At 38.5% G+C, this 15,617-nt stretch overlaps 1 protein-coding gene across 2 annotated transcripts; it reads left to right on the top strand.

Moving 5' to 3' along the window:
- The first annotated feature begins 37 nt into the window (after positions 1-37).
- Positions 38-15,327, top strand: PECR (peroxisomal trans-2-enoyl-CoA reductase). 2 transcript variants are annotated; one of them, XM_062004890.1, is made up of 8 exons: positions 38-154; positions 1,884-2,017; positions 7,387-7,552; positions 8,208-8,289; positions 11,280-11,376; positions 13,502-13,612; positions 14,201-14,312; positions 14,431-14,597. In XM_062004890.1, exons 1-8 carry the CDS (start codon positions 40-42, stop codon positions 14,517-14,519), a joined length of 906 nt encoding a protein of 301 aa, XP_061860874.1. In that variant the 5' UTR covers positions 38-39; the 3' UTR covers positions 14,520-14,597. The 2 variants fall into 2 exon arrangements, with proteins under 2 accessions (XP_061860874.1, XP_061860875.1); XM_062004891.1 differs by lacking the exon at positions 14,201-14,312 and having other exon boundaries at positions 14,431-15,327.
- Positions 15,328-15,617: the final 290 nt, after the last annotated feature.

Below are 15,617 nucleotides of genomic sequence, written 5' to 3'. Positions count from 1 at the left end.
GTGTCCCTGTGTGTGTGGGGCTGTGTGTCGGGGGGGAAGATGGCGGCGGTGCGCGGGCTGCTGGCGGCGGGGCTGTTCCGCGGGAGGGTGGCCATCGTCACCGGCGGCGGCACCGGCATCGGCAAGGCCATCGCCGCCGACTTGCTGGCGCTAGGTGGGCGCGGGGGGAGTGGTGGTGGTCGGGGAGGGGGGTGTCACACTCTGTGGCACGGTGGGCGTTGGAGGAGTAGAGCTAGGCGTGAGGCGAAGGCAAGGGACGGAGTTTGTGGGGGCGGGGAGGGGGTGCGCGGGGGCTGTGGTGAGTTGTGGGCAGGCTTGAGGAGTTTCTGTGGGATGTTGTGACAGGAGTCGGCGAATGGCATGGAAAACGAGGTGAGCTTGGTGTGACGCTATGTCTTTTGACCCACTGGTAATGAAAAGATCCGCTATTTTAAACACAGCGGTCGAAGTAGGGTTATATCAAATCTGGACCCTTTCTGTCTCTAAAGTGAGTTTTCGTCCTGCTTAAGTGAAGGATTTGACTGGTGGTTGAATTGTCTTTGAGAGTAGTATGGTTTTGAACTGCCGTCCACACAGTTAAGCTTAGAGAAATGGTGCTTCGCTCTCAGTGCTTGTGACAGAAGTGTCCTGAGTTGAAGTACAACTTCAGCTTGCACTTTGTGGAAGAATTCAACACCTTTCTTTTTTTTTAAAAAAAGAAGTTTTATGTATAGTTTCCCAGGCTCTTTTGAGCTAAATGAACAGCTTGCTGCTCTTTACTCCCACACGTTATTTTGAGTTGATTCTGGTGATTGTTTGATTACATGAGCGACCTAATTCCACTTAGTAAAATAGCAAGAAACTAAAAAAATTACACCTGGCAAGATGTGAACTTTTTTTGGCTGGTTAAGGGTGTTGGATTATGGTAAAGCAGATGAACAGCAGAGCTGATGTGAAGAAAGGATGGCTTCACCAGGGATGCTGAGATGTTGGAAGGAGGGAACTAAGAGTAAGGCCTCCATGCCCGCTGGTCAGTGGCAGCTAGCAAATGGCTTATCCATAACATGAAATTGCATGCCTACTGGATTTGCACTAGGAATTAATTTGGTGTGGTTTGTTCTGTGCAGTAGCAATTGCTGAAGCCCTAAAGCTGTCCTGAGCCTGCTGGAGTAACAGAAGAAACCAGACTGGTTGTAGTGTGAGTGCTTGCCATTAATTTGGCACCTGCATTGTTTTTCTCTGTAGAAGGAGTCCTGTCTCCAGATGCTGAAAAAAACCCAGAAGGCTTGAGCTCCTACCTAGTTTTTTCTTCTCTATTCTGAGCTAAGATTATACAGTTTGTGGTAGTACCACATTGAAGCCTCTGTTCCTTCTGTCTGTAGTCTGCTGATAGTAATTAATCTCATGAGGCTGTCATCCTTTCCTTCAGATTCTGCAGGGTTAAAAAGCAGAGGATTACATTTGCTCATCACTAGTCAAAATTACAGCCAGATTATTTCTGTGGTTTTAGGAGCAAGCATTTTTTTTTTGTAATCAAGACCTGCTGAAACATCTTTAAATTGCAAAATTGATAGGTGAGGCAGCTGTGGGCAGAGGCAGCAAAAGTAGTGTCTGAAAGCTCCTTTGCTGACTCTTCAACTCATGGGCTACCTTCCCTTCTGCAGGAAGGAGTGGGAACCTTGTGGACATTTTTTTGATTGTTCTTTTTCTGGCACAGTTGGATCTTGTTGCTAAGAAGCACCTGACGTTAGTCATTTCTCTCTCTTGCAAGAACTTCAACACTGTTTTCTAGTCTGACTAATAAATGGACATTCTACAAGATACATCCATGATGTTATTAAAAAACAGGCATAACTGTAATTTTAACTATGTTAGCTGAAGGATATTTCATTTTGTCTCTGTAGGTTGCAGTGTTGTTATTGCATCTCGTAAATATGACCGATTAAAAGCTGCTGCAGAAGAACTGAATAATACGTTTTCTTCCATGAGTCCTGCCAAAGTGACTCCCATACAGTGCAACATCCGCAAAGAAGATGAGGTAAAGATTAGTGATCTTATTCTGGAGCTTAACATGTCAAAAGTATATTGTATAAATAAATTCCCAGATCTCCAAAGGTCTTCTCTGGCCCTCTCAAAAGTGGTTTAAATCAGGAGACAGGTGCAGTAAAGCACTGTTAAATTGAGCTTTCCAAGGGAAGACCATTTGTTAGTCCCTTAAGCAGGAAAGCATTTCTAATTGCAAATATTTTTCTGACAATGCATACGTATTTCAGATGTTTCTGGGAAAAGCAGACCTTGGAAGTGGCATGTTCTACAGCTGAGCTGGAGCCCACTTTGCATGCGTCACACTTCTGTGACAGCAGTGCAGAGGTGTTAACTTGTGAAGATGGAGACCTCAGAATAGTTCCTTCAAAGAGGAAGTGACAGCATGGAATGTTAGTGCTTGTGATTTGACATGAGTGCTCTGCGTTGCCAATTTTGCTTGTGTTACGGCAAAAAAACCCTATAGATATTACTAGTTTTAGCCATGCTTCAAATCTGGGTTACAATTTGAGGTGTACTCCATTAAAACTCTATTATTATCCTAGTTATTTTTTTTCTTTTTCCTTCATAATACAAAACTTGGAAGATCAAGAGCAAAAATATTTAATCCAGGTTCTTCAGAAGTCTGTATTCACCTCCTCATTTTATAATCTTTGTAATTAAACATTTACAAGTCCAGCATCAGGTTGAACTTGTAACTTATTGAAGACAGCTGGAAAATATTCCAGTAACCACTGATTGGTACATTTTTCTTAACCTTTCAGAAGCCTCTGTTAAATTTTAGCATAACTTCAAGAAATGATAATGACCTTCAGTAGCTCTGTAGATTCTGGAAATATCCTAATACACAGCCATAAAGCAAATATAAAATTCTTCCCACATGGAACAGCTCGTGCCATAAAATATTTATAGTGCTATACTTTGACTTCCTCTCCTGAAGAAGATGAACCCTGGGGCTGTGTAGTATGTCACTTCACCTACCAGTGAATTTTAGGTTTCTATTTACTAGCATCAGTAGTGTGATATAATAGGTTATGACAGATGTCAGAGGGCAACTTATACGATTAAAGCTACAGGAAAGAAAAGAGGTAAAGAGAGAGAAAAGGCTTAAGCCTTTTTTCCCATCACTATTCTGACAGAAAGTACTCTGGCATGCTTAATAACCTGCATGTGAATCTTCTGCATCAGTTTAAAAATGATTTTGTGGGAACTGCAGCATTCTGTGAGATGGTAGAGGGCATGGATGGTGAAATGAGGTAATGTTCACTAAACAAATTACTATTCCTTCTTAGTTTCCAGTTTATTAAGTGTGGCTAAATACGTATTTGACAAAGTGGTCTTAGATGGCTTTGGAAACATAGTGCTGTGTAAGGGGTTCTGTGTTACTGATAACCCTACTGAACCTTGTAGAAACTTCTATCTTTGCTATTACCTTGCAGTTTCATTACTGAATTTTCTTGTTTCCAGTTCAGTTTTGAGCTCTACTTATTTACACACACACACCAGAACTTTTCATATGATACTGGAGAAGCCTCTATCAGGCGTCTCCTACCAGTCGAAGACCATTATAATTTCACACCCATGTCTATTGAGGAGAAGTTTCAGAGGAATAAGTAGATTAAACTCTGGTCTTGAAATCTTCTCTTACAGTTCTCCAACCGCTCTTCTTTCTGTCGAAGAAAAAAAAAAAAAACACCATGTATTTTGTCCTGGGTTTAGTTTTATAATCAGGCAAACTGGAGGGAAAGACTTTGAATAGAGGAGATCTAAGAAAGATAAAAGTGTCAGAATTGCCAGGTGATTTTGTTGTTTTTTTTTTTTTTTTTTGCTTCCTATTGCAAATCTTGAAGTAACTGACATGCTTTAAGGACAACACAGCTCATTCCTCTTGTGTGCCCTAGTTTGGATCTGTGAAATTCAAGCATTAGAAGATTCATTCCTCATCATATAGTGCAATAAGTCTGTTAGAGCACTTTCTGGCCTAAGAGGAGTCAAAGAAGGGCTGCAGAAGCTTGATGCCAGATATCATGGGGAATAGCTTAATGAATTCACATTTTTAAGTCTTTTAATCTTCATCCTCAGAACCCTTTTCCTTTCTGGCAAAACTTACCTTTTGTTTAATGTGCAAGAAGTAATCTTGCATGATTGAGTATTTTTAACCTGCCAGGCTTATTTCTGTCACAAGTTTGCTGCAGCTGTTTTTGGCTACTTTTCCTTTTATTTTTTTTTAATGGATAACAAACCTGTTTTGTTTTTAAAGATGGAAGATTAGAGGGTTCTGAGATGCTGTTAAGAGCACCTGAGGTTGCTTTGTTCTGTTTTCATGAGGCCTTATCCTGAAGGTGATTGTGCACCTGTCCCTTACCTTGTGGTCTGGAATGTATGCAGTGATCAATATTGCTTCTTCATGATTGCAAAACTGAAGTGATTTTAATTATTTGGATATTTTCTAGCACTACCCACATAATGTATTGAATATAGAAAGAGAAGATCAGTTTGCTAGATCTAATTAATTCCAGTGCCTCGATGTAGTGATTGTCTAAGCAGAGGAGAGAGACCCCATGCTTTTTCCGTTGTTAAAAGAGTTTTCTGCTTATCTTGAGAAGATATTGGAAAAGAGAAACATGTGTTTGCCTGTCTTAAATGTTGAGTTAGAACAAATGTATTGACAGGGGAAAAAAAGACATGAGGAACTTTTTACACATGTAAAGCCTTTGTGCTATATGCTCTGTACAAACATTTCATTAACTGGCATCTAGATAAGTGGAAGATGTATCTAGGTAAGTGGAAAAGAAAGCTTTGTACTTCTAGTAGGCCACTGTTCTTCCTGAAATCAGCAATTCAGAATTCTGTGCACGTAAGTACCTTTTTCATCCTTCAGCTTCAGCAGCTGAACCAGACCCCAAGGGTAAAACCTATCACTTGGATATGTGACAAACAAGACTCTTTGAGGTGGACTCTGTATAGTACTATTTAGCATTTACCTTGTGTCACAGTTCACAAGTAGCTTTTCTTTTCCAATAAGCTTTATACCTTAGCATTGTCTCAGCTGGTTTCTAAATACTTAATCCCTATCTATGTGAAGCCTGTAGTGGAAGACTGTGGCATGGTGGGGAGCTGAGCATAAGAGGTTTCTGTTGACATAGTTTAAAATAACACAGCAATAGCACAAAGTAAAAATACCTGTTATCACTGTTCAAGAATGCCTACTAGTTCTAGTCCACAAAGAGCAAATCTCTTAACACTGCAGTGGATAATTTGCCTGTTAAGTATTACTCAAGTTCAAGGTGGCCTGTCATTGCAGGTGGACATTTGTCCCTTTTCTCTGTGTTCAGCGAGTACTAACATCTCAGTTATCTGTGAAAGTGTGCTACTGCCTAATAGTTCTGAGTTGCAGTCACATAAGAAAGGGCCTTATTGAAGGACTCAGGTTTTCTGGTTATGTTTGAAATGCCTGATTTTGTTCTTCTCAGTCTTTTTCAGAACATCCTAAACTATTAGCTCTACCTCATGCAGTTTTACTTTACTTCCAGAGAGTCTTTAGTTGTTTTTTTATTAAGTTCTTTCCGTGTGGATTTACAATATTTAGAAATAGAAAGGAATCTTGTTCAGTTCTCACCGTAATTTAAATGTGTTCTACCAGACTCTCTTTCTCACTGTGCTGGTGGCTGCTGTCACTATGTTTACTGTAACTGGGAGATGGACTGCAATGGTGCTTTCTCTACAACACAAAAGGTATTGTGAAGATTGCTACAGTTGGAGCCACATGTACTGTCAATGAAGAGCCTGCTGGCCTTGCTAGCTTTTGGAAAGTGGAACTCATAGGCGTTTGGTGCTTTTTTTTTGCCTCATCACCCTGTGAATGTGGTGTGACAGGAACAACCGGAGTTTCTTAAGATACAATGTGTGAAATATTTTGAGTTGATACATGATAGCAGATTTTATCCACCTGTTTCTTCTCAGTAGATATTTCTTCTGTTAATTGGACTTCAGTTGAAGTTAAGATTCATAGTATTTTCCTCTTTCTCTCTTTCCCACCCCTTCCCCAGCCTGAATAGTGTTAGTCTGTTCAAATATTCCTTGTACTGAAAATGCATTGCTTGTTCTTTTATTCCTGATGTTTTCTACTGCTAACTCAATACAGAAGAGGGTTGATTGATATCCTTCCCCTAGTCAGATCTGTTGCAGCAACAGCAGCAGCACTCCTGCTGTTTGGTTTTGGAGATTTTTTTGGTCTTTATTTTCTTTGACCATAGATGCTAGATTAATGCATGATATCTGGTTATGGTAGGTAATTTAATCAGGAAAAAGTAATGTCCCATTTCCCCTGTTTCTTGAGATAAAGGTTAAGTTATTAAACAGTTGCTACAGAGTTCTTATTACTATATTGCTATAGAAAAAAAATACATTAGCTTTGGTATCTGTAAAATCTTTGAAGGCCTTGAAATGCATTCCCCTCCAGAAGTTCTGTGTGTTTAGTGTGAGTGTGTGGTGAAGCTCCTGTACTTTCAAAGCAGAAGACAATGTAAAAGGCTTAGCTTACAGTTTGTAGCTCAGATTAGGTCACTATTAGAGCTCAGTTTAGATTCTCAAAATCTCTTTCCTTCCATATGAACTTAAGCATCTCCTTTTCCGCACAGACAGCTCTTTAACTGAATAAAATATCTGTTTGCTGTTAATACCTTCTCAGAGGTACACTGAGGTAAACAGTGTCAGACAGTGCTCTTAAGTATTCATCCTGCTTACAGAGATAAGGTACCTGCTTAATCAAATATTCACCTTTCTTTTACTGAGGAAGACAACTCATAGTATTTCCATCACTTTTAGAGTTCCTGTTTTGTAGGGTAACAAACTAACCTTGGTCTGCAGAAGATGACTGGCTGTTGCCAACTCCTATGGCAGAGTGAATGTTCAACAGTTGTAGATAAGCCATCCTGTGAAGTGTTAACATTCTTATGTTTTCCATTTAAAATGTTCGGATATACGAGTCAGATCAGTAGTTTCCTTATGTGGAACTTTTCCAGCATCTGATGAGAACACCCCCCACCCTTGGGAAAAATATCAGGAGATTCTTAGTAGATCTTAAGTAGTGGGCTTTTGCGTTTGTTAGTTTTTTCAGACCTTCAGCAGCTTAAATCCCCTTCTTCCTTCAGTGCTGGTATTTTATGTATGACCTGCATTATACCAGTAAGATTTCCTAAGTAAACACAGATTCTTCTCAGCTGACTAAACCTATCATACTGCTTTTCCAACTTCTCTGAAGGCTACTATCTCCTCTTTAACTGTGAGAAAGAGAGAAAATACTGAGAATGAAATTGGGTATGTAGCTTAGACAGCGTATCAGACTAACAAATATTGTTTCAGGTGGAAGCTTTGGTGAAGTCTACGTTGAGTCTGCATGGGAAGATTGACTTCCTGGTGAATAATGGAGGAGGCCAATTCACAAGTCTTTCTGAAAATATCAAAGCAAAAGGCTGGAATGCTGTGATAGACACAAATCTGACAGGGACCTTCTACTGCTGCAAAGCAGGTAAAGATTGAACATTAAGCTTTTCTTTATTTATGTAGTTTTTTTACAGCAATACCAGAGGACAAGAAATGTGACGTTTCTCTGCCTTGTTTTTTCACACACTTACCTGACAGTGGATATTTGTTTTCATAAGTCTCATACAAAGCTTTACATTAAACTGTACAATACATTTGTTCACATACACAAACATACAATTAGGCAAGTATGATCTTCTGATTAAGGCCAGTTTTGAGGAGTCGGTTGGCTTGGATACTCACTGAAAAGACTATAGGAAAACTAATTCTGTGGCCTGTATTCACTATTTGTAACACAGGAAAAGATTGGTAACCCATCAGAGATGTAAACCTAAAGTTATATTTAAGTAGGATACATAATTCTCAGCACTGGGGATGTGGAAATGAAAGTAAATTATATGAAAGTGTGAAAGCTTGATTTCTACCAAAATGCTCAGTGACAAACATTGAGCCTTACCTAGACCATTCTTAGGATCTCACCAACCCAGTGGTAAGGCTGTGGTAGAAAGAGCAGATTTGTCCAAATCTGCCTAGGATATGTGTAGTGTAACTGGAGTTAAGACTTCAAATGCATCTTCCAATTGGCAAGTTCATTTGTATGCACTTCTGATATTTATAGGTTATCTTCCTCCTTCATACAGTGTACAATGCCTGGATGCAGGAGCATGGAGGAGTCATTGTCAACATTACTGCTTCCATGAGAAATGGGTTTCCTGGAATGTCGTAATATATGTTTTATTTTTACATTTTCCTATGTTTTTAATCTAGAAGTACTAATTGTTTCTAAATAGTTATTCTTAGCAATGTGTGCACTGAGGAGCAGCAGAGTATAGAAATACAGTAGCTAGGCCAAGAGAGACCAATGGTATCACTTAGCTGCATGTATGTGGGTCTCAGTAATTCAGTAGAGACTACAGGAATGACACTGGTCTCTGTCTCTGTTGATTTGTTTGTAAGAAATTATGATACAAGACTTGCCAGTGAAGCTTTAACTGGAAATGGTATGCCTGTGGGACTAGTTGCAATGAAATGTAACCTTGACTTGTTCTCTCTCCAAATTTCTGGAGGACTTGCAAGAATTTGGCACTTGTCATTGTTCTGCTGGGAGTTTACAGATCTTAATGGTGTAATGAGTTATATGAGTTGGACTGTGGGAGTAAGAGAAACATTTTTAAATAAGTTACCAGGTTTTGGTTTTGTCCTTTGGGTCACGTAATGCCTGCCTTTGCCATTTTCCTTTTTACCTTCACTTTGGATCACCTTTCTTGGAGAAGGTCTCTGATGCACAGAATCAGTTCTATTTGCTCCTGTCTTGACTGGGAGAGGCTCCTTATTTCTTCTATAGTGACACATAAAATCACATCTGCCTACACAAAAATGCAGCATCCTCTCGATAACCATATGTGTACTATATTTGTTCAAATTTCTTTACCTTCAAAATGGAGGTGAGCAGGAGTCTTCTGATTTGAGAGTTTTCCGCCAAAACAGATAAATTCGTTGAAAGAGAAATGGTACTCAGGAAATTAATTGTTTCCATTATTTCCTTTTCAAGGGAAATTTTGAAGTTGTCAAAATGCTGCATTTTGATGGTTTATTAATTGAAAAAAAATCTGAATTTCTTCTTTGAGACTACTTTTTTTTCTTTAACTTTGAAATTGAATTTCTGTTGAGGAAAACATAAAAATAGCATTTAGGTAAATGTTACATTTCCTCTCTTTGTCCTGATTCAGGGTTGAAAGTTTTCAAAATTTTAGATATTTATGGAACAGTTCCACTAGCTCTTTCTTGGCAGTACAAAATAAATTTAGAGATCCACAGGGTGGTGCTGAAGCTACACTCATCTGAGTTTCTCCACTCTGGTTAAGTCTGGTTGAATTGTCATGGCATAGAACCTGAAGGTATATTTAAGAGTTGAACCAAGAGAGATAAAAATCTAATTCTGAATAACAGTGGGGAAAAAAAAGCTTCCCAAGTAACTTGTGTGTGTAGATGTAGGAGGACAGATAAAAACTACTTTCAAATTAAATTCCCATGTAATTGTTACTTGTTTTAGAAAGATACTATTTTTCTTAAGAGTTCATTTTGAACATAAAGTTAGACATGTTTGTTTTCCTTCAGTTTTTTATATTCCTTTTCTGATATTTGAGAAGCTATTGTATCTGTCTTCTCTAAGTCTACTTTGCTAGGCTAAGGGAACTTAACAGTTCCATAGTGATCAGGTGACTAGAAAGGCTGCAGGACCTTGGGCTGTTTTAGCCTGGAGAAGAAAAGACTGAGGAGAGACCTCATCAACACTTACAAATATCTGAAGGGTGGATGTCAAAAAGATGGGATGACACTTTGTAGTGTCCAGTGATGGGACTAACGGTAAGGGACACAAGCTGGAACACAGAAAGTTGCACTTAAACACAAGGAAACATTTCTTTACTGTGAGAGTGAGTGAGCCCTGGCACAGGCTGCCCAGGGAGGGTGTGGAATCTCCTCCGGAGGTTTTCAAAACCCGCCTGGACACGTTCCTGTGCAACCTGATCAAGGTGAACCTGCTTTAGCAGGTTCGTTGGACTAGGTGATCTCTAGAGCTCCCTTCCAACCCCTACTGTTCTGTCTTTCTATGAAGCTCAGCTATTACAGAGTCATAGAATTATTTAAGCTGGAAGAGACCTTTAAGATCATAAATTCCAGCCTTTTACCTAGCCCTATCAACCACTAGACTATCTCCCGAAGCGCAACATCCAACCACCTCTTAAACACCTCCAGGGACAGTGACTCCACCACCTCTCTGGGCAGCCCGTTCTAATGCCTGACAACCCTTTCAGTAAAGAAATTCCTCCTCATATCCAGCCTGAACCTCCCCTGGTGCCACTCAAGGTCATTTCCTCTTGTTCTTTTGCTTGTTACTAGGGAGAACAGACCGACCCCCCCACCTCACTACAACTTCCTTTCAGGTAGTTGTAGACAGCAATAAGGTCTCCTCCGAGCCTTCTTTTCTCCAGGCTCAACAGCCCCAGATCCCTCAGCCATTCCTCATATGAGACATGCTCCAAATCCTTTACTAGCTTGGTAGCCCACCTCTGGATCCTCTCCAGCACCTCAATGTCCTTTTTGTAGAGAGGGGCCCCAAACTGGACACACTATTCGAAGTGCGGCCTCACCAGAGCTGAGTACATAAGCTGAGCTATTCATCACTGAAGTAATTTTGTCTGCATTTGTTTACACTTGTAATAATTTCAGCCTAGTTTCCTATAGCAGCAAGATGCAGGAGATCATTCTGCCTATGGTCATCTCTATCTCTGTGCACCTACCGTAGTTCTTGAATAGTGGCTTATTTTAATCACTTTTATCAGAAGATCTAAACTATTTTTCAGATAGTTGTCCTTCCAAGTGTTGCTTTACCTGTGCATGCTACCTTTCATACTTTTACACAGTTCGATCTTTGCCTCCAGTTGTTTTTCATTTTATAAGCCTGCTTCTGTTGTAGAATGTAGCTGACCTCAGTCACATTGGGGAAGAGATTCTATTTCTAGAACTGACAGGAAATTATAGCATAGCTTGTTTAAACTGTGAAGCTATGCTCAAATTTATAAATGAGAAAACATCTTTTTCTCAGATGGTTGGTCCAGCCATGGGAAGGTACTCTGAGTACCCTAGAGAATTCACATTGGACACTGCTAGCTGAGGGAACAGATGCTTCCTTTGCTTTCTTTTCTTAATAGGCATACAGCAGCTGCAAGAGCTGCAGTCAACAACCTAACCAAGACTTTAGCTTTAGAATGGGCCCACAGTGGAGTAAGAATCAACAGCGTTGCTCCTGTGAGTATTTGCAAGTGATCTGATTAAACTTAGCCATCATACATGTTCATGGTTAAAACTTTCAGACCAAAAGAGACTTAAAAATCTATAGCTTGTAACTGTTTATGGGTTATGTATGTATTTATAATTCCATCATCTATGTTCTTCAGGTCATTTGAAAGTGTGTTGTACTGTTTGGATGATGAGCCAGGGATGTGGGATAAAATTGTTTCTGCTTTGATTTGGCACTCTTGTGGTTTTTTTCCACCTTAATGAAATGATACCTGGGAGGAGTTAGTGACCTGTCTTACAAACCTGATGTAAAATTACCAAATGTTTTGTGTTTCAGTAATGATTACATTACTTCTGAGTTCACAAACCCTTTTCTATTTCAGGTCAGATATACTGATGGTTTCCATCTGTGTTTACAGAGTCATTTTGAGAACCTCTGAATGTGTCACATAATGCTTTTTACTTTGTCTTCCACATGTTAAGTTAGGTTAGTTTGAGGCATAAAAAGGCTGCATTTGGAATGGGCCTTCTCTCAGAGAAATTATATGTAAAAATATGTGTTCTGATTTTTTTTTTTTCTTATCAAATAAATGCAGACAGGAAACCACTATACAGGTCAGCTAAATATGCCAGCCACATTTCTAAGGAAGTAGGTAGCATGTAGCATTTGCTTTAAATAACTGTATGGTAAGAGCAGCTGTATTCTCTGCAGTGTGGTGCTGCAGATACTGAGGTTATATAGAAGCCTAGCTTTGGCATTTGAGCATGTGTGATCTGTTGTGATTTGTGTAATCTTGACTCTCAACCACAATTTATTTTGTGATTTTACTCCCTTGAAAACAAAAAAGGGAAGGTAAATTTTGTACTTCTACATTCAGAACTTATCTTACCTGACGGTATCGTTAAGTGTCGGATTTGTTTAATGGGTCCCTAGAAAGATCTTTCTGCTGTCTTTGTAGGACATATGTATAATCTGTCCTGCCTCTTGTCCTAAAACAACTAACAAGGCCCAACTAATTGGAGACTTGTTGAATAGTAAGATCTACTGGCTTGTTTTTCCCGTTGACTTGTTTTTTCTGATTTATCAAGTCTTGGGGAAGTAAGTAATTAAGGCAGCATTATTATATGAATATATTTTTCAGGCATGCTAATTACCTAATGAATCATACTAATTATACTTCATAGCACGTGTCAAAAGAAGTTTTTGACAAGCAAACACTTCAGTGGCTTGGCTCTTTCTAAAGTGTTTGCTAGCTTTTGCTACTGTGCTGGTAACAAAAATGCATGTTGTAGTTCCAGTAATGCATTGTATCTTTTTGTCAGCTTTATGGTTGCACTAGGACTATGGTAACCATAAAAACTGTTACTGCTTTATAGGAGCAGAGTAACATGTAGAGAATGAGTACATAGAGAGGTAAACATGCATTCTAAAATAAATGGTTTCATATGAGTTATCTCCCTAGCTCACAAAATATAGTCACATTTCACAGATATCTTAGAAATCTTAGTATGTACTCCATGGATTAATTCAAATTTTTTTATTTAAACTTGAGTGCCAAAGGCCCTGTCATAACTAATCTATGTAACCCTGTGTTCCCATTGCTGTAGTTTTCATCTTTTTTCTCAGGTCTAAACTGGATTGTATAATCATCAGAACAAAAGCAGTCACCTTTTTTTATTTCTGTAGCAGCTAAGTAGGGAGAGTCTGAATTCTGGATCTGCTTCCATAATTCACAACAAAATCAATCTAATTTTCTTACAGGTTACAAAAAACTGTTGAGAGCTTGTTCTTGGGGCTTCATAGTTTTCTGCTGTAAGCTAATATGAAATGCTTTTAATTTCAAAACAGTCCGAGTTTCTTCTTTATTGCTTTCCACCTTATAGTTATTGAAGTGACAGTTGAGAATTGGAATAATATGAATTATTGCACTTGAGTACAGATGTGGCTAACAGCCAAGTTACTCTCTTGTATAAATTGTACCATTCCATTAAATTTAAAAACTTGCATTCAAGTACAGTTTGGATAGATTAATACCACAGAAAATCCCAGTAATGACAAATTCACTGTTTTACAATGATCACAGCTTAAATATATGCAAAATAACTTCATTTTCACTGTGCTGTTTTAAAACAGGGGATGGTATTCTCTGAAACCGCTGTTGCAAACTATGGAGAACAAGGTACAATGATGTTGTTGCAGCTCATACCAAAGATTCCTGCCAAGAGATCAGCAGTTCCTGAGGAGGTAATGTATTTCAGAACATTTGTGATATTTCTACTTCTGTGGCTTTATTTTGAAGCCACTTTATTAAATGGAGAGCAAAAAAAGACTTAATTTTGCATAGTGATGGAACATTGAAAGAGCAAAAAGCTTGTAATTAGGTGTAGCAGTGCCAAGTGGAAGAGTTAACCAGTAATCACTGTTAAGACTGTCAGTTTAATTTAGATGCCTATTACAGCCGAAATGTTTCATAGTAGACATTAGTTCCTGAAAAGGTTGACTTCCAGCAGGGAAGCCTGCAAGAATGAATATTAATGTGAAAATAGTGTATTGTTAAGTCCTTAGCTCTCCTCTATGAAGAATGTGCATCTTTGATAAACTGGTCACATTTTTTGTTAGGTTTTTAGCATCCGAGGCTGATCTTTGAGAGTGTACTGGTTTTTAACCTGTTAGGTACTTGATGTTTGTGGCTGGAAAGATGGCTTTAGGACTGACAGTTTTCATTACTGAGTAGAAAATGTTGCTGTGTCTTGCCTGTAAACATTTTTACAAGCTTCTTTGACATGAGCAGTTCCCAGCAGTTTAAGATTTACATTGTCAGTCTTTTGTTAGATCTCTCCTGCAGTGTGTTTCCTACTGTCTCCAGCTGCTTCTTACATAACTGGGATAACCCTGGTTGTGGATGGTGGCCAAAATTTGTATAGCAGTCCCTTAGAAGTACCTGGTAAGAAATGGGTTACAAAATAATGCCCTTCAAGTGATTGAAGTTGAGCTATGGGTAGACATAAAGTAAAAATGCCTGGTTTCTCAGTCAGCTAAGTATGTTGTTTTGTTTTCCTCAGATCACAACAGATGGCCCTCACTACCAGAAGGAAAAAATTCTGAAATGCTTAAAAAGCTTCTTTCTGGCGAGTTCAAGCCAAAGCTGTAAAAGAATGAGATTTTGCCTTATTCCCAGTTGCACACTTGCTGATAATCTCACTTTGTGATTTAGGCTTATTATTCTCAGTAATACAATTTTTTTGCTTGTAGGTAGCTACCTTGAGTGCCTTGATTTTCATTGATTTCTATTTAAAACTTGAAAGGCTCTACAGAGTAAATTTCATCTCTGAAAACACTCACTGTGCTGAAAACATTTAGTCTCTTGGGAAGGGATGAAAGACAAATTCTTCATTTGCACAGGCATTAAGTAATGAAGAATCTCAGTGGGAAGTGAATCCAAAAATACTCTTTTTTGAAGTGAAGGGGCATAGAGGTAAGGTTTCAGAATCTTCTCTTCTGGATGAACTTGAGGAGATGGTAATTTAAATCTATGTTACTATTAGTTGCATCAGTAACCCTTGAGGTAGCTGTTTACACTATGTTCAGCCATGTACTGAATGTTCAATAGTGATTTTAAATATCAAGTACATAAGTGTTTCTCTGAAAATAATTAGAAATAAGACAGAATACTGTTATTAATATTTTAAACTAATAGCGGTGTATTGTATTTGGAATGTTTTGCATTGTTTGCAGATATGACAATGGTGTTAAGCTGGCTGCAACTCACATTTTATAAAAATCAGATAATAAACAACCTTTAACATGCATTGATGGAAAACAGTATCGATTCAACAATCTCACGTGCAAAATCTTGAAGCAAAAGCTGTGGTGATATTGTAGTGCTTTCTGCAGTATGCTACACTGTTAAAAGAGAAACTTGGAATCCTTCCTGTACCAATTAAAATGCTTTCTATCCATACTGTGTTGTCTTACTATGTTAACACAATTTTGTTCATCTGTGTCTGTAAAATAGGTGTGATTTTTATGATGAGTGCAGAAACTCCATTTAAAACCCAGAAATCTTGCAGTATATCACTCAGAGACTATATTTTTTGTTACTCAGTTTTTAAAATTCACTTTAAAGCAGGTTTTCCCATGTCTGATAACTCTAATTAAAATATAAAAAATAAGTGATTACTGTTTTGCTGTAACAACTGAAATCTGTGGAAGCAAGCTGCTTCTATAGAAGCAACCTCTTCAACACTTC

This window comes from Colius striatus, chromosome 11, assembly GCF_028858725.1.
Source record: "Colius striatus isolate bColStr4 chromosome 11, bColStr4.1.hap1, whole genome shotgun sequence".
Taxonomy (NCBI): Eukaryota; Metazoa; Chordata; class Aves; order Coliiformes; family Coliidae; genus Colius; species Colius striatus.
This window is presented reverse-complemented; position numbering and strand designations above follow the sequence as displayed.